This window comes from Lithobates pipiens, unplaced genomic scaffold (genome assembly GCF_037356315.1).
Source record: "Lithobates pipiens isolate NorthernLeopardFrog02 unplaced genomic scaffold, aLitPip1_a1.2 Scaffold_10, whole genome shotgun sequence".
Taxonomy (NCBI): domain Eukaryota; kingdom Metazoa; phylum Chordata; class Amphibia; order Anura; family Ranidae; genus Lithobates; species Lithobates pipiens.
The window spans coordinates 88,020,572-88,043,551 of NW_027507686.1; the positions used below are offsets into that span (position 1 = coordinate 88,020,572).

The 22,980-nt window shown below is 41.8% G+C and overlaps 1 protein-coding gene across 1 annotated transcript in view; it reads left to right on the forward strand.

Annotated features, from left to right (window-relative positions):
• Window positions 1–22,980, forward strand: part of PC (pyruvate carboxylase) — a 939,549-nt gene that overhangs the window by 342,629 nt on the left and 573,940 nt on the right. Inside the window, exons 6-8 of the mRNA XM_077450039.1 lie at window positions 1,453–1,598; window positions 8,276–8,393; window positions 22,402–22,553. Coding sequence (XP_077306165.1) covers window positions 1,453–1,598; window positions 8,276–8,393; window positions 22,402–22,553 — 416 coding nt within the window. The remainder of the gene's footprint in view (window positions 1–1,452; window positions 1,599–8,275; window positions 8,394–22,401; window positions 22,554–22,980) is intronic.

The following is a 22,980-nucleotide window of genomic DNA, read 5'->3' on the forward strand; positions in this document are numbered from 1 at the left end:
GCGAGCGGCATGCTGATCATGCCAGTTTTTTTTAAAATGTGAAATGCTTCTTGCCCATGATCTCCAGGGGGAGATAATCAGCACAGGGGGACGATTGGTGAGGAGAAGAATCCCCCCTCAAGCTTACTGGAGGAGGAAGCATCTCAGCTTTCCTGACACAGTGTGTTCTCAGCATGAGGCAGTGAGTGCTCAATACAGCCCCCAGTGGGGACACATAGGCATGACTTAATTTACTGATCATAAAGGAGACATTCATAAGAAAAATCAAAAAAAATTATTGGAAAACACCACTTACCTTTCCTGCCGCAGGGTTTTCTATGGTAAACCAACACACCCAATCGTCACCCTTCATGGTGGGTTCCGTTAAACCTTCAGGAGCTGGGGATCCTTGAGGAAACCCACAATCTGAACCTGTAATAGCACCTCCGCCAGTAAAACCTTATGGCCTTACTACCAAAAAGTACTGGATCCCGGGGTCCAGCTCTCTAAAAAGAGAAGCGTTACAGGCAAAACCTTGTTTCTTCGGATACGAGGCCCAGGTACCATTCAGTTCAGCTGACAAGACACTTTGAATGGATCCAGTCTGCATGGCTAGCCCCAGCAAGGATTGCTCCAGTGGAGCTCAGCACAGTACATCTTCACTCATGACCAACACCTTAGACAATGGCGAAAAAAGTGAGGTACTCCCAGTAGGGGGAGGAATTATATAGGGAGTGCACTTTTTGTCTTAGGGTGTGCCAGTGTCCATCACCTGAAGGTGGCCTATAAACCACATATTAACTACTATGGCTCTGTGTCCCATGATGTACAATAAGAAAGGTTTTTTTTTTTATCTTAATGCATAGAGTGCTATAAGATAAAAAAAAAAAACTTTTGCCTTATCAACTCATTTAAAATTAGATGAGATGCTTGGTTAATCGTCTATGTAATTCTAGCTTGGAATTTTAGTTGAAGGTAAAATGTCATGCTAGAAATAGAAGAGCTGGCTTTAACTTTTAAAGTTCTAATCTCTGGAGCTTTTTATTATTATCCTTGTTTCACTTCCTGAAAGTCGCTAGCTGTGATTTTCCAGTAGGTGGCTCACTGATCAACCAAGAATGACTATAATGGTTGCAGAACTTGCATCATTATAAAAAAGTTGACAGGGGCATCAGCTACATTTTTGTTTGAGAACTTGTACTTCATATTTTCTGTTTTATTTATTTATTTATTTTTTTGAACCCCAGAGGTTGAAAGGCTTTACCCTTCTCCATAGCCTCAATACTATTCCTGTTGTGGTTACTGAGTTAATTTGTTTGCATTAATCTGATTATTGGACATTTATAAGGTCAAGCATTCATACAAATAGCCATGCTAAATTTTACATCTCTAAGTGAATTGAAATCCATTAGTTTTTTTCTTTCTCCTTTTTTAGGAAAATAGTTTGACATCCTACTTTCTGTTTACTCATAGGTGTTCCAGTTGTACCAGGTACAGACGCTCCCATCACTTGTGTGACTGAAGCAAAAGAATTTTCCAACACATATGGCTTTCCTATCATCTTCAAGGCAGCTTACGGAGGGGGTGGACGAGGCATGCGTGTAGTAAGAGGCTATGAGGTATAGTCTCTATAAATACATAATACCAATTTTAGTATTCAAAGAGTATTCATACCCCTTGAAATTTTCCACATTTTGTCATGTTACAACCAAAAACATAAATGCATTTTATTGGGATTTTATGTGATAGACCAACACATATTTGTAAAGTGGAAGGAAAATGATAAATGGTTTTCAACATTTTTTACAAATAAATATCTGAAAAGTGTGGAGTGCATTTTTTATTCAGCCCCCCGAGTCAGTACTTTGTAGAGCCACCTTTCACTGCAATTACAGCTGCAAGTCTTTTTGGGTATGTCTCTACCAGCTTTGCACATCTAGAGAGTGACATTTTTGCCAATTCTGCTTTGCAAAATAGCTCAAGCACTTGTCAGATTAGATGGCGAGCATCTGTGAACAGCAATTTTTTGGCAAGTCTTGCCACAGATTCTCAATTGGATTTAGATCTGGACTTTGGGCCATTCTAACACATGCATGTGCTTTGAGCTAAGCTATTCCATTGTAGCTCTGGCTGTATGTTTAGGGTTATTGTCCTGCTTGAAGGCGAACCTCTGCCCCAGTCACAAGTCTTTTGCAAATTCTAACAGGTTTTCTTCTAAGATTGCCCTGTATTTGGCTACTTCCATCTTCTAATCAACCCAGACCAGCCTGTCCCTGCTAAAGAAAAGCATCCCCAAAACATGATTCTGCCACCACGTTTCAGGGTGGGGATGATGTGTTGAGGGTGATGTGCAGTGTTAGTTTTCCACCACAGATAGCGTTTAGCTTTTAGGCCAAAAAGTTAAATTGTGATTTTCATGATGCTGTTTGTTCACTAAGGTTCTCTTACAAACCTCTGAGGGCTTCACAGAACAGCTGTTATTATACTGAAGTTAAATTACACACAGGTGGACTCTATCTACTAATTAGGTGATTTCTGAAGGAAATTGGATTTTAGTTAGGGGTATCAGAGTAAAAGGGACCACTTTGTGTTGGTCTATTTTATCCAATGATGTCAATTCCAATAAAATACATTTAAGTTTGCGGTTGTAACTTGACAAAATGTGGAAAATTTCAAGGAGTATGAATACTTTTTCAAGGCACTGTATATGTTGCATTTATGTTTAAAAAAACCTGGGCACTAAATACTCAGAGCTGCAGTGAAACCACAGTTTTTACATTATTATTCAGGATTTATATAGCTCCAACTGTTTGTGCATCACTTTACAATATAAAGTGAGACAGTACAGCAATAATACAAATCCAATCAAGATGGCCCTGCTCCTGAGAGCTTACATTGTAATAGGGAGTGCGCAGTGGCGTAACTATAACCTTCAGGGCCCCGATGCAAGAAACCATGGAGGGCCCCCCTGAACTCCAGCCAGGGCCCTTCCCTCCGAGTCCGGCGGTGGAACTCCAGAGCGTGGTCACAGATATGACCTTTGTGAGCCCTGTAGTTTCACCACTGGTATCAGTAGTTTTTTTTATTATTATTTTTTTAATTTTAGGTGCCCCATTGGGGGACAGTCCCTAGGCAGGATGGGGTCCCCTTCCCAGAAGAGATGAGGTCCTTTTCTTCAGGGCAGATGAAGTTACTGCCCCCGGGTGAGAAGGGGTCCCTGTCCCCACGTGAGAAGGGGTCCCTGTCCCCAGGAGGAGATGGAGGGGGTATGTAATGGTGTGGCCGCGCACTCATCCATGTTGGCCTGGGCTCCATCCACTGTGCTGGATGGGCAATCAGCATATCTCCCAGAAAGACCTTTCATCATCTGTGTATGACGGGGGAGGAGGGGGGCTGGCAGACAAGCCTGCAGTGTCCTCCGGGGGGCTCTCATAGGGCTGCACTGCATCTGTGTGCTTAAATTTTGTTTACCTGGGAGAAGTATGCAGTGCAGTGTGGGCCGGACTCGGGGGGGGGGGGGCGGGACTCTGGCTGGGGAGAACAGACATCGGACTGAGCGGCAATGCATGGAGCAGGAGAGGGGTACTCTGAGTAGCCGCCCCGAGGACACAGGTCATGCGGGGAATGCACAACTAAAGAGCAGCCAGTGCGATAGTCGAGCATGGAGCTCTGCTAGTCACTATCCACCTCCAGCCACCCATGTGCATGGTGCACTGGTACCCCTAGCTGCCTATGCTGCTGCCGGCCATATGTAGAGGGGGCTGCATGGGCCCCCTGCATCACAGGGCCCGGTTGCGGTCGCGACTGCTGCACCCCCTATAGTTACGCCCCTGGGAGTGCGTACAGGAAAACGAGCTGTGGTTTCCAGTGCGTGGGGGTGCCATTAAGAATTATTCGCACGCCAGCACATCTGCTAACAGCAGCGTGATTTTGGTGCTGGAAAGCATGCAATTTACCCGCAGTCCCACACCCGCAGAAGTGCAAACCTAGCCTAACACAATCAAACAGATCAAGGCAACCCAACTTGAGCAGTTTTGTGTTTTCATAGTTTGAATAGAAACGATTAGTTTGTGATCAAATGCTGTTTGAAAGTGTGTAAAATGAACCATTGCATAGCCAGTATATGTTTAAAGTACAATATGAGGATTAAAGTTAAAGGAAGTCATTCTGAGACTACCTTGATGCAATACGTGGAGTCACTAACCCAGAAAACATATATACAGTATTTCACAAAAGTGAGTACATCCCTCATATTTTTTAAATATTTTATTATATCTTTTCATGTGACAACACTGAAGGAATTACACGCTGCTATAATGTAAAGTAGTCTCCGAAGTGAGGGGATCATGCTCTGCTTCAGTATGTCACAGTACATGTTGGCATTGAAGGTCCCCTCAATGAACTGTAGCTCCCCAGTGGCGGCAGCACTCATGCAGCCCCAGACCATGACACTCCCACCACCATGCTTGGCTGTAGGCAAGACAAACCTGTCTTTGTACTCCTCATCTGGTTGCCACCACACACGCTTGGCACTATCTGAACCCAAAAAGTTGATGTTGGTCTCATCAGACCACAGGACCTGGTTCCAGTAATTCATGTCCTTAGTCTGCTTGTCTTCAGCAAACTGTTTTCGGGCTTTCTTGTGCATCATCTTTAGAAGTGGCTTCCTTCTGGTATGACAGTCATGCAGGCCAATTTGATGCAGTGTGTGGTGTATGGTCTGACAGGCTGACCCCTCACCCCTTTAACATCTGCTGCAATGTTTCAAAAAGACAACTGTTTCAAAAAGACAACCTCTGGATATGATGCTGAGCACGTGCCCTCACTTTTTTTTGGTCGACCGTGGCAAGGCCTGTTCTGAGTAGAACCTGTCCCTTTAAACCCCACTGTATGGTCTTGGCCACCGTGCTTTAGCTCAGTTTCAGGATCTTGGCAATCTTCTTATAGCCTAGGCCACTGATGGCGAACCTTGGCACCCCAGATGTTTTGGAACTACATTTCCCATGATGCTCATGCACTCTGCAGTGTAGTTGAGAATCATGGAAAATGTAGTTCCAAAACATCTGGGGTGCCAAGGTATGCCATCTTTATGTAGAGCAACAATTATTTTTTTCAGATCCTCAGAGAATTCATTGCCATGAGGTGCCATGTAGATAACACCAAATTTAACACACTTGCTCCCCATTCACACCTGGGTCCTTGTAGCACTAACGAGTTACGTGACACAGAGGAGGGAAAATGGCTGGTTGGGCCCAATTTGGAGGTTTTCACTTAGGGATGTATTCACTTTTGTTGCCGGTGGTTAATGCGGTTAGACATTAATGGCTGTGTGTTGAGATATTTTGAGGGGACAGAAAAATGACACTCTTATACAAGCTGAACACTCACTACTTTACATTGTAGCAACGTGTCATTTCTTCACTGTTGTCACATGAAAAGATATAATAAAATTTAAGGGGTGTACTCACTTTGGTGAGATACTGTAGATAAGAACTACTTTGCATACTTTGTTTTTCTCCTGCAGCTCAGAAACGATTGAAGTCAGTCGATGTGGATAACAGTCAGAAAAACTAACATTATTAGGAGTCCAGCAGTGGCAGCATGCCATATTTCTGTTATAAAGGGGACATTTAATGACTTCCATAACTGCTTGGGGATTAAGTTCACAGTAAAATCTCTAAATAGATGGAAATTTCCGTAAATTTCCATTGCGCAGCTGTGCATTAACATGCATTGCCTTCCTCTGTGCTGAGAAAGAATGCTACATGTCTGCATTTTACTGCAGCTAACAGCACCTCCAGATTACATTGCAGTGCAAACAGGACACACAGAAAACAATTGTTTTCTATATGTCTCAGTGGTGACTGGCATTTATCCAGTGCAGAAAAACAGTAGTCACTGCATTACGTGCAAGCCTTTGGAATATTATCTCTGTGAGATGGACTGACGTGCACATTTTTTTTTTGTATGATTGATAAACTTTAATCTATTTCTTTACTACTAATGTTGATGTTGAATGTTTACGTTTTTGACAAGCTCTTCATGCATATGCCACCTTTAGTCTCTTTGTTAACTTTACCTCAGATTTCCAAACATCTATCCTGTTGTGTTCATTAGTTAACAATGCCCTCCATCTTCCTTATAGCTGATCAAGATAAATACTTTGTGGTTTTCCCTAGCCATAAATATTCCCATCCTCCACTAGTTTTACTGTGTATAATGTCCCCCGTCATTATAGCTGCCGGCCTCAACTCTGTATCCCGTAAGGTTTAATTTTCATGTATCCTGCTGTAACAGATGGTGTTCTGCAGAAATATTAATAAGAGCTGCATTGAGCAGCTGAGACACAACTCCTAAATGAGCAGCTCCTCCTGCATATTTATTTCATATTGCTGAACATTACCATATAGGTGCTAGTTCTTACACAGCGCAACAATCGCACACTACAGCAATTTGCTTGTGTAGTTACATTGTCATTGGTTAGATTTAAATGACTATCCCCCCAACCTCTTTCCTAACATGGCTGGTGATTTCAGATATGATTATCAAAGACCTTGATAAAAAAAGCCTATATGACCTTTCCAAGTGGGAATTAAATCAGAGCAAGACACGAGCAAACGCAGTTTCATGCCTTGATCTCTGTTGAGTTTGGGGGAGAAAGCATCTAGCAGGAAAATTAATGGTTGAAGTTTGTATTATCATTAAAATGCAATGTAGAGCTCATTACCTAGCATGACAGAATGAAATAAGATTTAAATTGTGATTAAGGAAGTAAGGTATTTACATAAATGAAATATCCATATTTTTAATTCTAGAGTGATTTTACTAATGCTGGTTTCTCACTGATTAAATGCTATTCCCCCACCCAAACACATGAATGAATAAAGTGATTAATAAACACATGGTTAATAAAGTAATTGTGCTCATGTTTTGTTGCACAGTACATTCAGAAGAGCTTGAATCCAGGTACAACTTTTGCTGTTTTAACACATTCTTTTTTGGCGTTTGTGGTCACATTCTATTGAGAGATACAGGAAGAGCACCACAGGGTTAGAGCTACACGATTCTGGAAAAAATAAGAATGACAATTTTTTTTGCTTAGAATCACGATTCTTGCGGAATAACATAATCTTTCACATTCTACAAAAAAAAAAAAGGGCTAACTTTACTGCTTTTAGTTTTTTTTTTTTTAATTCATTGAAATTAATTTTTTCCCCAAAATTTGTGTTAATTAATTTTTCTAGCACAAAATATGGATTTTGATTTGTAAGCAACAAGTGTCAGAAAAAGGCTTAGTCTTTAATAGGTTACACTGACCTCATTTACAGACTGAAGCTCACCCCTTTAATCTCTCTCTCTCTCTCTCTCTCTCTCCCCCTCTCTCTCTCTCTCCCCCTCTCTCTCTCTCTCCCCCTCTCTCTCTCTCTCTCCCCCTCTCTCTCTCTCTCTCCCCCTCTCTCTCTCTCTCTCTCCCCCTCTCTCTCTCTCTCTCCCCCTCTCTCTCTCTCTCTCTCCCCCTCTCTCTCTCTCTCTCCCCCTCTCTCTCTCTCTCTCTCTCTCTCTCTCTCTCTCTCTCTCTCTCTCTCTCTCCGTGGTTCAGGAGCAAGCCTGCACGAGTGCCCCATAGAAAACCCCTTTCAAAAGGGACAGTTGGTGGAGGGGAAGAGCCAGGAGTGCTAGCGGGGGTCCAAAATGGCTAGAGCACATGAGTATACCGTATACCTTTGTTTTTTTTTAAACAAAGCATTTACAATCACTTTAACATTACTTGGTATAATGCTAAATGTTCATGTTTGACCAGCATGTACCTTTAACACAGCACTGACTATTTTTGTGTCATAATTGTGCGGCTAAACTAGCTCACTGACAGGATGATTTAGTTTAATTATGAAGGAAATACTAAGGGAGTACATCATTTCAAATCAGTATATTCCGCCAAGAGATCCTAGCTCGTAAATTCATTTTAGTTTTTTACAATGATGACCTGTAAAATTCTGGCTGGTCACCAAGAAGCGTACCGTCTTTAACGATTGCCCATGCTGATCAAGCTGTGCATGTCGCAGCTAAGTGTTTTGATTGGTTAACCTTTGACATGTCACCACCTACTAATCGTCATTGCTGGTCATCAGGCAGTGGGATCCTTGTAAACCAGCTTGGAACCCTATGGTTACTTTACATATTAACTACCTTGTTCATTTTGTAGTTAAATCATGACTTTCTTGCACGCTAAATGTTCCTAATTTTCCTAGTTTCCTAATTTGCCTTTTTTGGTAATAGTGATTACTTCATTCTTTAGGAACTTGAAGAAAATTACACTAGGGCATATTCAGAGGCGCTATCAGCTTTTGGAAATGGTGCCTTATTTGTGGAGAAATTTGTTGAAAAACCTCGTCATATAGAAGTGCAGATACTCGGTGAGTAAAATAACTGTGTCTTGTGGTTTGTATGTATGGTGATTTTATTTATACCTATACTTTGGTTTATATATGTGGGTTTATTAAAAAAAAGAAAGTGTCCCCCATATAAAGTCCCTGGTATTGACTAGACAAGTTGTTCTCAAAGGGTCACTGGGGCATCACACATTAAGCCTCAATGAACCCCCCCTTATATGATATTGCCTTAAAACTAAACTTTTATACACGTTTATATTTAGAACTTTTATAGTAAATATTTTCAAAATATTTACATTAAACTTTATAATGCAGGTGTTAAACCTACATACAGTACAAATGCTCAACTTCCAAAGCTTTAAGGCTGCATTCACACCTGAGTGTAGCGTTTTCAAGCGTTTTTTGCGGCGTTTTTTACTGCGATTTGCAGCATTTTTTTACCGCGATTTGCGGCGGGTTTTACCGCGATTTGCCGCGAATTTGTGCAGGGCAAAAGGTCACCAATGTTAAAAGAAGAAAAACGCCCAAATCAGCCCGATTCGCGTGACAAAAAAGGGTCCGGAACTTGTTTGAGCTTCAGGCGTAGGGCTTCATGCGACTTGGAGTGGAGATGTGAACCATCTCCATTGAGAATAATGGATTTTTTCCCCTCCAGCGTTTTGTAGCTTCAGGCGTCAAGCTACAAAACGCTCAGGTGTGAATGGGGTCTAATACAGGAAAAGGATCTTTCTTTCAGCTACATGATTCATTGGACTGAAAAGAGCTTTGATCTTTTTGAAAATAAGGATCCTTATCTGGTTGTTCTTGCTTTGTGAATTGAGCTAAATTGTTGCTAAATGCCACACTAGTAAAATTAAATAAATCAGCATAATTTGCACATGAAAGCTAATGTAAAGAAAACACAAGTTAAAATCTACTGTATATGAACATTTACATAAACTAACTTTCATAATTGCACTGACTATCTTGATCTTCAAATGAAAGTCAGAAAGAAGAAAAAATCCTTTTACTTGTATCCAAGTTCTTCTGCTTTTGACTCTTGCTTTCAGCAGTTTTTATTACATAATCCTTTGGGCACAACTTTTATCCCCTTATGACTTTGTCTGCTTGGCACATTTTCTATGCTAAAATTGGTCAACCTCCACAAAAAAGTAGAGTAGATATCTTCCAATGAGGACACCTGTTTCAGTGACAGCTGTCAGTGGATCAATTTTCAGTCTGCTTACAATTTGTCATTTTGCTGTAAATGTGTATCGAGAACTGCAAATGCCTTCTATATACTGTGTGTATGTTTGTATATATGTGCAGATTTTGATATATATATCAGCACAGTATGGTCAATAAATAAGCATGTATTTTTTAGATTTCTAGATATCAGGCTTTTTCCAGAACAGTGATGGGAACTTCATTGATCAACTTGGGGCGACGTAAATGTACAAGGCCATTGTGAACAATTTAAATAAAAAAATCTTCTAGGCTTAAAATTGCATGTAGTTGCAAGCTGGTTAAAAGCAAAACAAACATGTTCAAACTTCTAAATAGGCCATTAAAACCATTGCAGCCCATAATTTACACTACACTAAAATCAGGCCACTAAAATGATTTCACCTCTAGCATGTGCAGGTATATCCAATATTCAATCAGTGTTTCATCCTGGCTACATATGTTTATATACTGTATGGGTGTGGAGAGGAAAGGGTGGATCACGTAATTTTTTTTTTTTTTTATCATTTTATATAATATATATTCTACTATTTTATGGAAGCCTATTAAGCCCCCTATGTGATGGTAGTAGTGACAAATCCTTTTAGACCCATGAGGTCTCCTCTGAAACTAGTTAAAGTAAACTACTTGTACACATGGGAGCTGTCCCTATCATTGCCATACCAACGTCCTGATCACCACTATACCAGCGCCCTGATCAGTGCCATACCTGTTGCTCCAGGCCCTTCAGAAATGTGATCTGTAGTAATGAAATTAGATTGTAATTTATGCCCCTAGAAAGCCTTAAGAGCTTTTTCGATTTTTGGCCCCCTCTGTGTGGTTAGGCTGTGAAAAAGCCTTACACATGGTATCCCCATACTTGGGATGAGTAGCAGAAGGTTTTTTGGAGTATGGGATAGGAATTGGGAAATTAGATGAGGCATGTCAGAGGGTACATATCTAATTGTTTAGTGTACAATTAGATTGAATTTAAATTAATGCAATGCCACAATGCCCTAGGGGTGGTCCATGATATTAAATATACATCAATAATAATATATACTGAATAGTGTGATCATAAAAGATTTACATAATATTCATATAAAAGTATTTAATATAATCAATGGACATGGTTGGTACAGTCAATGCAAAATAATCAAATAATGAACATAATTGATACAGTTAAAGGGTCAATACAGATAATATTTACATGATCAATTAATTAAACAATAAATGATACTGATCATAATTTAGGCACCCTTTAGTTGGAAACGAAATGCGTTTCATAACTTGTAACCAATCGTCAGATGCACGTATATACTAAAAAATTGGTGTAATGAAACACGTGCTTGGAGTATATTTCTAAGTATGTCTATGCTGTTTGTTAGAGATATATTAATTGACAACGTTGTGTAAAAATAAAAAATACATTTGCATTTTCTTTCCTACATTTCCCAAAAATGTATGGCAAAAAATATTTTCATCCAAAAGGGGAGATTCCATTATTCTCCCCCACGATATTTAGCATACATTTTCTCCCCCCGCCTTTCAGGACAGCACCTTGGCGAGAGTGCAGCTCCACCCACTTTACAGGAAACATTGTAGTGACAACACCCTTTAAATCCAGTCCCTTCCACCATGCTGTCAGTTAGAGTGTTTTCTTCCAGCCATGGAAGCGCAGCAGGGGAACCAAGGGGCTGTGTTTTCTCCAAGGAGAAGAGTTGTCAGTACCTCTGTTGTGCTTCACAGGACCATCCTAGCACCTCTGGGAAGGAGGAAGGGGTGTTCCGGTGCCTTACTTCCTCCTTCGGCTTAGGGGAGTGATGGCCAGCCAGAGATTCTGCCTGGTGTGCCCCGAGGTTTTTGTGTAGCTGGGAGGCAGCCTGCATGTGTAGGAGTGGTGCTTGGTCTCCCTGGCATGTCGGCTCCAGGTCCTGGAGGGTAGGTGACGTCATTGCGGTGGGCAGAACCTCCAATTGGGGCTTGGCGGCAAGTGGTTTTCGGACGCTGGAACGCAGGAGGAAGGGGAGGGTCTCATGCCTGGTACTTCCTTCCGATCCTTGAGGTGGGAACACTGGGAAGCTTTACATTTAAAAAGTCTAATTGAAATGGGCAGCAGCTGCTGTGCACTCTGCAATGGAGGTGGCAGAATTGGCAGCAGGAGTGGTGGAAGCAGGCGCCCAGAGCACCAGCCAGGCCCCAGGTAAGAGAGGTGCTGAGGTGCCTTCTATGTTTTTACTGGGGGTTGTGTTTTTTCTCTTCCTTCCTTTCCTGTTGCTAAGGGCTATGGTTACGTTTTACTGCACTTCAGCTTGGGAGGGATGCTCTGCATAAGAGGTGGCTTGGGAGCTCTCTCTGTGGTAGCGCCTTTATTTAAGTTTGGTTTTGGCACTGGGGGTTCTGCATGCAGCGCCTGCCCTTTTTTTAGTAGGCATGGTGGCATGGCTTTGTTTTATGTTATTCAGGCCAAAGCTACCACTAAAACAAAGAGCTCCCTCAGGTGGCAGGGAATGCCCCTCTTGTAAAAATTTGCTTGAAGACTCCTGGTCTAAGCCCCTGTGTACGACTTGTATTTCGGGTTTTGTTAAAGAAGAATCCTCACAACCATGCAAGGAACTTTTCTCTTTCGTCAGAAAAGAATTAGCAGAAACTTTGGGGTCCACTCGTTCCTTTCTGAAAAAGGTGTCGGGGCAGGAGTCCCATCCTAGTCCTCTGCCATCCACCTCAAAGTCTGTTGAGTCTAGCGTTTCGGAGGAAGAGAGAAAGGGCAAGGGATTCGGAGGAGGAAGAAGGGGGGAGAGGATGCGGCTAGATCCTCCCTTTACAAATTGTCTTTGGAGGAGATGGACGACCTTTTAAAGGCAATATACACTGCTCTAGACATCCAAGAAGAGAGGGCACAATTGTCTATTCACGTCAAGGTATACCAAGGGCTCGAGGAAGCTAAACGGTCCATAAAGTCCTAACCAAAACCATTAAAAAGCAGTGGTAGTACTTAGAAAGGGGTCTGTTTTTTTTTCAAAGTCCATCAGGAGAAGATTCCCCTTTGAGGAAGATGAGACATCTGTATGGTACAAGAAACCAAAGCTAAGATGCCACCTTCTCACAGATCTCAAGATGCAAGGACCTAGCATTTGAAGACATGGGCATTCTCAAGGATGCCATGGACAAGAAGGTGGCAGACTCCCTCCTTAGGAAGGCTTATAATTCGACCCTGCCCAACCTTAAACCAGCAATGGCGTCTAGTAGCCAGAAACCTGGAGTGCTGGGTCAAACAATTGAAGGGGCATGTGGAAGCAGGAACTTCTAGGAAGGACTTGTTTGAGCCCTTTACTACCCTTCTAAAAGCAATAAGATCTATGGCGGACGCATCAGCAGAGTCTATCAGGGTTTTAGTCAGATTGTCAGCTCTCTTTAACTCAGTCAGGCGTGCTATATGGCTCAAGGCGTGGTCGGGGGACTCAGCATCAAAGTCAAGTTGTGTAGGATTCCTAATTCAGGAGACTTACTCTTCGTTCCAGAGCTTCAAACAGTGCTGGATAGGACGGCAGATAAGGAAAAACCTTCTTTCCTAAGAAAAATAATTCTCAGCTGAAAAATAGTTTTTGTGCTTTTTCACAACCCCAAAAGGATAAAGAGCAAGGCCAAAGAAGAACATGTTACCCCCAGAGAGGTAGAGGAAAAGGTGGCATGCTCTTCAGGCCTCCAGAGCAAATCTCTAAAAAAAAAAAATCAATGGTGGTCCACTTCCAGTGCGTGGGGGAGCCTTCAAGCCTTCCTTCCATTGAGAAGCAGCGACATTGAGCCCCTTGGACCAGAACATGATCAGGCTAGGTTACAGTCTGGAGTTTTCCCAGAGACCCCCAAGCAGATTCTTTGTGACCAATTTACCAAGGGATCAGGAAAAGGCCCTGACATCTCTTAGGGCAACAGATCAAACAGGAAGTCATTGTTCAGGTCCACAAGGAGCAGGAGGGCCTGGGGTTTTACTCTCATATCTTTCTAGTAAAGAAACCATACGGGAAATTCAGTTTGATTTTGGACTTCGATTCTAAACAGGTCCTTCTAGTACAAACGTTTTCGGATGGACACAATATTCTAAGTAAGGAAATTAATCATGGCATCCATCGATCTCCGAGATGCATATTTACACATTCTGATTGCACGTTCATCACAGAAGTTCCTGCGTCTAGCAGTCAACTTACGGAAGAGAATATAGCACCTACAGTTCAGGGCAGTGCCTTTTCTGCTCTCATCTTCGCCCAAGGTGTTCACCAAGGTGATAGCAGAGGCTTTGGAACCCCTGAGGCTGAAAGGGATCGCCATTGTTCCCTACTCCGATGATGTACTGCTGTTTGCATAGTCCAAAAGCCAGTTACTGACTAATCTATGAGAAACGCAATGTCACCTCAGCAAGTTGGGTTGTCTGTTGAATCAAGAGAGGTCGGACCTGGTCCCAGCTCAAAGGGTGAGATTTCTGGGATATGCTATAGACTTAGTACAGCAGGAGATTTTTCTCCCAGAGGAGAAAATAGAGAAGATTCAGTCAGCCCTGAAGTTACTTCAATCCAACCTTTCGGTGTCGGTTCAAATGGCCAGCCCTGGGGCTACTCACTGCCTCAATCCTGGCTGGTTAATGGGCCAGGCTCCACACTTACCCCCCCAGAGATCTTCCGGGAGTGGTCTCATCAGAAAGCACTGGAGAAACAGATCTGGGTTGCATCAAGGTCAAGGAGGTCCTTGTGATGGACCGGGAAAATATGTATTTTCTCCGTGACCAAACGCCTGACAACAGACATGAGTGCGAGGGGGTGGGGAGCCCATGTCAAAGAAAAATGGCATAGGGTACATGGTCAAAAAGAGAAGCCAGAAAATCCTCCAATTTGAGTTGAAGGTAATACACCTGAGCCTCCTTTTCTTCCATCAGTTTCTCAAGAACCAGCATGTTCAGATACTCTTGGACCATGTAACAGCAGTCCTATATCTGTCAAAGCAAGGAGGCATGAGAAGCAAAACCCTAATGGAACTAGCTTGATAGCGTTTAACCTGGGCCAAGACAAATCTAGCCTCACTGTCCGCAGTGCACCTAAGGGAACACAAACCCGATGATCACAAAGGCTTGGGGTCTGCCTCAAGTGAACCTGTTCACAAGCCAGGAAAATGCAAAGACGCCTGCATTCTTTTCCCTCCACAAAGAAGATCCTGCACTGGGATTAGACACGCTGGCGCACCAGTGGTATTACCCTCTTATGCGTTTCACCCATTCCAGCTAATCCCCCTAGTCCTGGTGAAGTTCTGGGTGGATACTATGGAAGCTGTCCCTGATCACTCCTTTCTGGCCAAAGGGGCAGTGGTTTTCAATGCTCCTGAATCTGTCATCAAAACCTCCCTGAAGATTGCCGGTCAGAAATTAGCTTCTGGTGTAGGGCCCTTTGTGTTACCTGAATCTGGCACATCTCAATCTGACAGCCTGGTTTCTGAAGAGAACCTGCTAAAAAGCAGAGGTTTGTCAGACAAACTCATCGCCACTCTCCTAACAATCAAGAAGAAAGTGACCAGGGCAATATACTTCAGAGTATGGAAGAGCTATAATTCATGGTGTTCTTCCAAGAATTTTGTTAGAGTATAGTTTCAATTTTATATAGAAAAAAATTACTGCTTAGGCGATAGATATGGCAAAAAATAAAATCTGCTTGCAATAACGCAACAGAACAAATTGTGTATCAATATATAAAACCTGAATTGCCATGCTATGTGAGCAAAAAATAGTGAAAACAAATAAAATGTCAAACAGTCTGTGATATGTTCCCATGTGAGGATAAATAGTAAATGCAATGTATGAAAATAAAGCCTTTATGAACGTGTCCCAGAGGAAACTAATGACCATTCACCCGAGTGCACCTTCACCATAATTGAGTAAGATGTGCGCTTACCAAAACATCTGACAAAACATGCAGGGCGGGGTCTACGTCTGTCAACAAAACGTGGATCCTTACCCAGGAATCGTTGCATTTGTTGCTTGACTTTTACTGGATTTGTGTAAGTTTTTAAGAAACATCATACAATTTTACTTTATGTGCATACTCTTCTCTTCTTGGGACCTCAATGAGAGCAATTAGGAACCAGCAAGGTCCGCCATGACATTATCTCCACCACCTCTTTCAAATGGATGGATTTGCCATGATTTGTGATTCCATGCTTATCTAGACTCTTATAATGTGGATCAAAAAAAAGGTGGTGGTTATGTGCGCTAACTATAGTAGCAATGATATGTAAAAGCAGCCAGCACAGTTTGTTGATCATCAAACAATAAAAAATATAAAAGTCCAAAATGCAGCCCTTGAATTCACATGAAAGTTCTTTCAATAAATGGATAGAAGACATGAAGGACCCTTCACCAGCTTCTGTGTGTATGGAAAGGTACACTACACCCAAGTGAATCTAATCTGCTTACCAGAAGGTAATGATATAGGCATGTAATCATCAATCACAGGAAATCGTGACGTCACTCTCCAAATAGTACAGGTTAAAAAAAAAAAAAAGGTCCAATTATTGAATAACACATGGCCACCAATTCATCGAACTCCAAAGCCAGAGTGGATGTTCACCAGTTTAGCATTACCCAAATGGGAAAAAAAAGCCAGCAATAGTGAAGCCCGTAAGGTAAAAAGCAGTCGTTTATTGTAGTTTACTTACAGGTAATAGTAGAATACAGTCATCATGATTTAAAGCAAGCACGCTGAGAGCCGCGTTTTTTAAATTGGCCAGCCTGACATGTTTCATCCGACAAGATATCATCAGAGGCGTGGCCTATTGACACGAGCACGCCCATTTAAATACTAACCCAAGTGACATTTAACACCAGGTGATTAAACAGTCTTCAACGTGAAGGTGTAATCAGTGTGTAAAAGGAAACGACGGCTGTGATTGCGCACAAGGACGTGTCTCCAAAACTGGAAGTAAACAGTGACGATTTCTGGGAGGCAGATCCCGCCCAGATCTTCGCTCACCAGAAGTGGCATCACTGGAGCGCATCGCAACCAAGCTTGCGCTCCAAGATCCATACAGGAAGTAGGGTCGACTCGATGCCAGGTCAAAGTGAACAGAGTCAAACCGCAGAAAGGGCTCATTCAACTTTCTGTATGCTTGTAATTAATATCCAAGAACAATTGGCTATACAATTCAGTTGATCAACTTAAGTTATAGTGTATATAAGGGGGCGGGGGTAAAATGAAAAACATTGAGGCTCTCACCACTCAATAGCATATGATAAATATAAAAACAAGTAGGCACTACTGCCAATGATATAAAAGGATTTAACAAATTTTACCATAAAGTAAAAACACCCATATAAAATTTGTGTATAAAACAAAAAAAAGTAAAAGTGGCTCCAGCTGGATTTTTATTATTGCGCTCTAGATAATGGCATGAAACACTGTGTTTAGGAAAACCCTTTTTAATGTAAGTTATGAGTTCGTTATTGATATTGTATTATTGTTATTGATTCATAGTTCGTATTGTGTGTCCCACATACCGTAGACGTTGCGCACCACCTTTATGCAGCAACTTAATTTGAACACCCTGGGTATCTAATTTTAGTTTGAAACCAGTACAAGTAAGATTAATTTTTTGGATTTAAATATTGAAATTAGGGACGGTATGTTTAATACGTTTACTTTTTTCAAAAGTACAGACAGGAATGGCTATATTGGACAGGGCAGCTGCCATCACCCCTTGTGGCTAAAGTCTGTATCCAAAAAATCAGTTTATAAGCCTGAGGTGAAATTGTACTCTAAAAAAATACTTTTTTGAGCAGGCCTTGACTTTGGAAAGTAAATTTATTAAAAAGGGTTATGTGACAGCTGACCTCGATACAATCATTAAAGTGGGGTCTATGGATAGAAATTTCATCCTTAAAGGAAAAAATAAACCCCCATCTAGAGAGAATGATTACAACTTCTCTATGGTTACGACTTATTCACACCAACATTATGACATTATGTCTTATGAAACTATAAGGTATTGGGCCCGGTACTAACTGATCGCCCACAGGTTATCTTTAGAAGGATGCCCCCTCTCAAACTACATGTAGAACCAAATGTATTAGATGTTCCCAATAGGGTGTCCTTTTTTTAAAAAATTGAAAGGTTACTTTCCATGTCGCAATTGTAATGTTTGTCTTTGCAATAAAAACAAAGCTAGAAAAATATGTCATTTCAAGTCATGTTGCAGGCAGAATATACGATATTAATACATTTATTATGTGCACCTCTCAAAATGTAGGTTATCTATTGATCTGTCCATGCAGCCTACGAGCTATGAATGTTGGAGTGAACGAACACATAACAAACATTAAAAAGGGTTTTCCTAAACACAGGGTTTCTCACCATTATCTAGAGTGAAATAATAAAAATCCATCTGGAACCACTTTTATCGCTATAGATAGATAGATTTAATCCTCATTGGCGAGGAAGTATAACCATAAGGGAGATCTCACGGTTAGTAACCCGCTGGAATTATGACCTCAAATGCTACACTCCTTTTGGAATGAACATTGATTGGGTCGTGAATTGTTTTATTAATAAATGTTCATTTTTATTATTCACCCAGCTTTTATGTAGTATCTGTGTACAACACCAGATGGCAGTGTTTGCATCTTTGGACATTCAGATAATTTTTTATTACTTTTTTTTGTTTTATAATCACATTTTATATGGGTGTTTTACTTTATGGTAAAATGTGTTAAATCCTTTTTTATCATTGGTAGTAGTGCATTTATCATGTGCTATTGAGTGGTGAGGGCCTCCATTTTTTTAATTTTTCCTTCCCCCCTTATATACACATGATAAATGAAGTTGATCAACTGAATTGTATAGCCAATTGTTCTTGATATTGATTACAAGCATACAGGAAGTTGATTGGGCCCTTTCTGCGGTCTGTTCACTTTGACCTGGAATCGAGTCCGCCCTACTTCCTATATCCTGTGTGGTTCTTGGAGCTTAAGTGCGGTTGCAATGCGCTGCAGGGACATCACTTCTAGTTGGTGAAGATCTGGGCTGGATCCACGTCCCAGAAGTCGGCACTTTTTGTTTACTTCTGGTTTTGGAAACACAGCCATTGTGCGCAAGCACGGTTGTTTCCTTCTACACACTGATTACACCTTCAGCTTACATTAATGCCTGACTGTTTAATCACCTGGTGTTAAATGTCACTGGGGGTAGTATTTAAATGGCCGTGCTTGCGTCAATAGGCCACACCTCTGATGATATCCTGTCGGATGAAACATGTCAGGCTGATGCAAGCGCGCTGAGAGCTGCAGTTTTTACTTTGCATCATGACAACTGTATTCTACTGCTACCTGTAAGTAAATTACAATAAACTACTGCTTTTTACCTTATGGGCTTCTCATCCACTCTGGCTTTGGAGTTCAATGAATTGGTGGCCATATGTTATTCGATGATTGGACCTTTTTTTGTTTTGCCTGTACTATTTTGAGCATGACACCACGATTTCCTCTGATGATTACATGCCTATATATCATTACCTTCTGGTAAGCAGATTGGATTCACTTGGGTGAAGGGTCCTTCATATCTTATAATGTGGAATCTAGAGTTCTGGTAAGCACACATCTTACCAGTGCCTACAATTGCCACCAATCTGTGCCCCCAAGTGCCAGCAATCAGTGGCCATTAGTGATGCCAGGCAGTGCTGGCTATCAGTGCTGCCCATCAATACCACCCATCAGTGCCTATCTGCGCCCATCAGTGCTGCCTATATGTGCCCAGTGCCCATCAGTGCTGCCTGTCAGTGCTCATCAGTGCCCATAAGTGCGGCATATTTGTGTCTCCTCCTCAGTGCCGCTTCATCAGTGCTAAAAAGTGCCGCCTCATCAGTCCCCATCTGTGCCCATCAGTGCCGCCTATCCGTGCCCATCAATGAAGGAGAAAAATTACTTATTTAAAAAAAAATTACTGACAGAAACTAAGAAAAACTTTTTTTTTTTTTTTTTCAAAATTTTTGGTCTTGAATTTTGGCGTGAATAAATACCACGAAAAGAAAGCTCTATTTGTGTGAAGAGAATTATAACAATTTCACATGGTTACAGTGTAGCATGACCGCACAATTGTCATTCAAAGCTTGACAGTGCTGAAAAATGGCCTGGGCAGGAAGGGGGTGTAAGTGCCCTGTATTGAGGTGGTTAAAGGCTTTATTTCCATACATTGCATTTACTATTTATCCTCACGTGGAAACATGTCACGGACTGTTATTTGACATTTTGTTTTCACAATTTTTTGCTCACAATTCAGGTTTTCTATATAGTTTCAGTTTTAGAATTTTTCCATGAGGGAATGGAGACAGGTCTAACAGCAAGCACCACCAAGGCACAGGTCAAGGCACTGTCAGTCTTCCTGGAGAGAATTGTATCCCAGGAACTTCTTATCATTAGGTTTTTTAAGGCGTTATCTAGGTTTAGGCCAGTGCCTAGCAAATTTTCCCCCTGAATGGGACTTTTTGTTTTTTTTACCCATTATGCAGCCTCACCTGTGCCCATGAATGCAGCCTAACCAGTGGCCATAAATGCAGCTTAATCACTGGGGCAGGGCAAATGAGGTATATAAGGGGGTGGAGATGGGGTGTGGGGGTGTCAGGGTCTCTCACCTGGCAGCTCAGCAGGTCCCTGCATGCCGCAACCTCCTAGGGGGTGATGGTCCTGGGGTAAAGTTTCTGTCAGCGCCCAGCCCCGCAGTGCAAGCCAGTCACGCTTCCCGACTCCCTGGCCTCTGAGACTCCAGTCTCCGTGAGCTGTAGTTTCCTCTGCGCCTGAGCGTAGACTAAAACTCCCAGAGTGCAACAGCGGCTGGCCATGACAGCCGTGCCCCTGGCCCGACTATTACAGTGACGGCTCCCTGCGGCACACCCATAAATGTGCCCCGGAACACATTTTGAGAAACAATGTCCTAAAGGATACTTTTGCAAGTTTATTAGCCTTAAAGACAATTATTTTGGTTGCAGTGACCTTGGCCCGAAGAATTGGTGAAATCCAGGCCCTTTCAATTACCAAACCTTTTTTAGTTTGTTTTCTGGACAGAGTAATCCTCAGGACATAGCCAAGGTTTTTCCCAAAGGTTTATTTTTCTTTTGACCACACACAAATAATAATCTTACCTTTTTGTCCAGCTCCATCTAGGCTGGATGAGGAAGCTTTCCACACCTTGGATGTCAGGAGATGTTTTTTTCGATACCTGGAGGTTACTAAAGACTTCAGAAAATTAACCTTTGTTCATCCTATTTTCAGAAGCTTACAAGGGGGAGAGAACTTCCAAAAGCACCTTGGGGAGGTGGCTGAAGCAGGCTATTAGAAAAGCCTATGCAGCGAAGGACAAAGAACCTCTGGAGGGGATAATGCCCCATTCTACAAGAGCAGTAGCAGTGTCCTGGGCAGAGAGGGCTGGTGCATCACCATAGCAGATTTGTAAGGCTGTCCCTTGGTCTAGTTTCTCTACATTCATCAGGCACTACAGGCTGGACCTATTGCCTGCCTCTGATCAATCTTTTGATAGGAAAGGTCCTGCAAGTGGTAGTCCCGCCCTAGGGTAAGTTCTCGGTTATCATCTCCAAGGTGCTGTCCTAAAAGGTGAAGAGAAAAAAACCTTAGCCTTTACTGGTAACGGTATTTCTAGGAGCCTTTCAGGACAGCAGCTATTACCCTCACTTGAGCATTGTAACCTATGTTATGGGTTATCACAGCATTTGTGGTTTGTGGGTTTTTTTTGGTCATGTTTTCCAGCATGTGGGAGGAATTATGATTTATGACTGATGGCATTGTGGAAGGGGTTGGTTTTCAAGGGTGTTGTCACTGCAGTGTTTCCTGTAAAGTGGGTCAAGCTGTGCTTTCTCCAAGGTGCTGTCCCAAAAAGCTCCTAGAAATACTGTTACCGATAAGAGTAACCAAGGCTTTTTTGAGGGGTGGGGGGTAAATGGGTACCTGGTTTTGACGGGTGCCCGCTCCCACTTCTGGTTTAATCTCCATGGTGAATCCGCCAGAAGTGCTCTCCCCTTCCCTGTCCAGAGACTTTTGGGACACACTGCAGGTCCTAGAAAGCTGTGGGACCATTCAAAAAGCGCAGTGGCAAGGAGTCTCAGCAAGCTGCCACAGTTAGCATTCTGGTGCTGGGGACCTGAAGACCGGTGGAGAATCCTTGGGCAGGTGATTGTCTGTTTATTAAAATTCAGCAGCTACGGCTTTTGTAGCTGGTGACTTTTAATTTTTACAGAACTGACTTAAAGCGGAACGTCACTCTCTCAAGAAACATTGAACATTTTTAATCCTTACGCTGCTAGTTTTAGATAATAGATAGTAAAGTGTATTATATTTACTTGTTTAAATTAAAAAATATATTTTTTACAGTAATTATGCTGCTAGTTTTAGAAAATAGATAGTAAAGTGTATTATATTTACTTGTTTTAATTTTTTATTTTTATTTTACACTACTTGAATCTTCAGGAGGGGTTTTCTCAGCTAAGCACACCTTCCTGCAAGCAGGACTAAGCTAAGGCCAGATGGATTCCAGGAAGTAAATGCTACATGAATCCTCTGCCCTTACTTAGGGGGTGTGGGGGGGGGGGAGTTCAAAGTGATTTCTCAACAAAATAAAGCATGGAGTCATGGATGGATGGGGGAGTTTGCTTTGAATGTTAAAAATAAATAGTGTTTTTAGTTTGTGGTGCTCATCCTCTATTTGATTTTCTAATGTCTTATAAATATCTGGTTATTAGTAGCTTGAATGGTGTTGTTTTAATATGCTTTACTGTATTCTTTGCACCTCAGGTGACAAATATGGCAATGTAGTACATCTTTATGAGCGTGATTGCTCCATCCAAAGGCGGCATCAGAAGGTGGTAGAAATAGCACCAGCTGCTCAGCTTGATCCTCAGCTACGGGATAGACTTACTCGGGATTCTGTTAAACTAGCAAAACAGGTAGGAGAAATGCTTTTAAAATGCTTATCTCAATATATTGAATTTAGTTTTTCTTAATATGGCTCGTAGAAATGGTTTTGTAACTGTAAATGTTTATATGTTGTAACATTGATTGTATAACATGAACATCTAGTTATATGTAATATGTTAGCTGTGCTGCTATCTGCTCTTGGACACTTAATATATAATGAGAAGGTGGGCGCGTTGGTTGTTAAGCTGCATATATAGCCATATGGCGAATATAAAAATGTTGTTTATATTTCAATATACTGTACAGGGCACAGGCTTTGGCCATTTATAGACTCTGGGTTATGGGTTGCTGGCTTCAGGTAATTCGACACTGGCAGAGCTTTTGGACACGTCCCCCTTGAGCTTTTCCCCTTATAACCCAGTCCCATTCTGTGAAACCTCAGTTTTTTGATGGTGT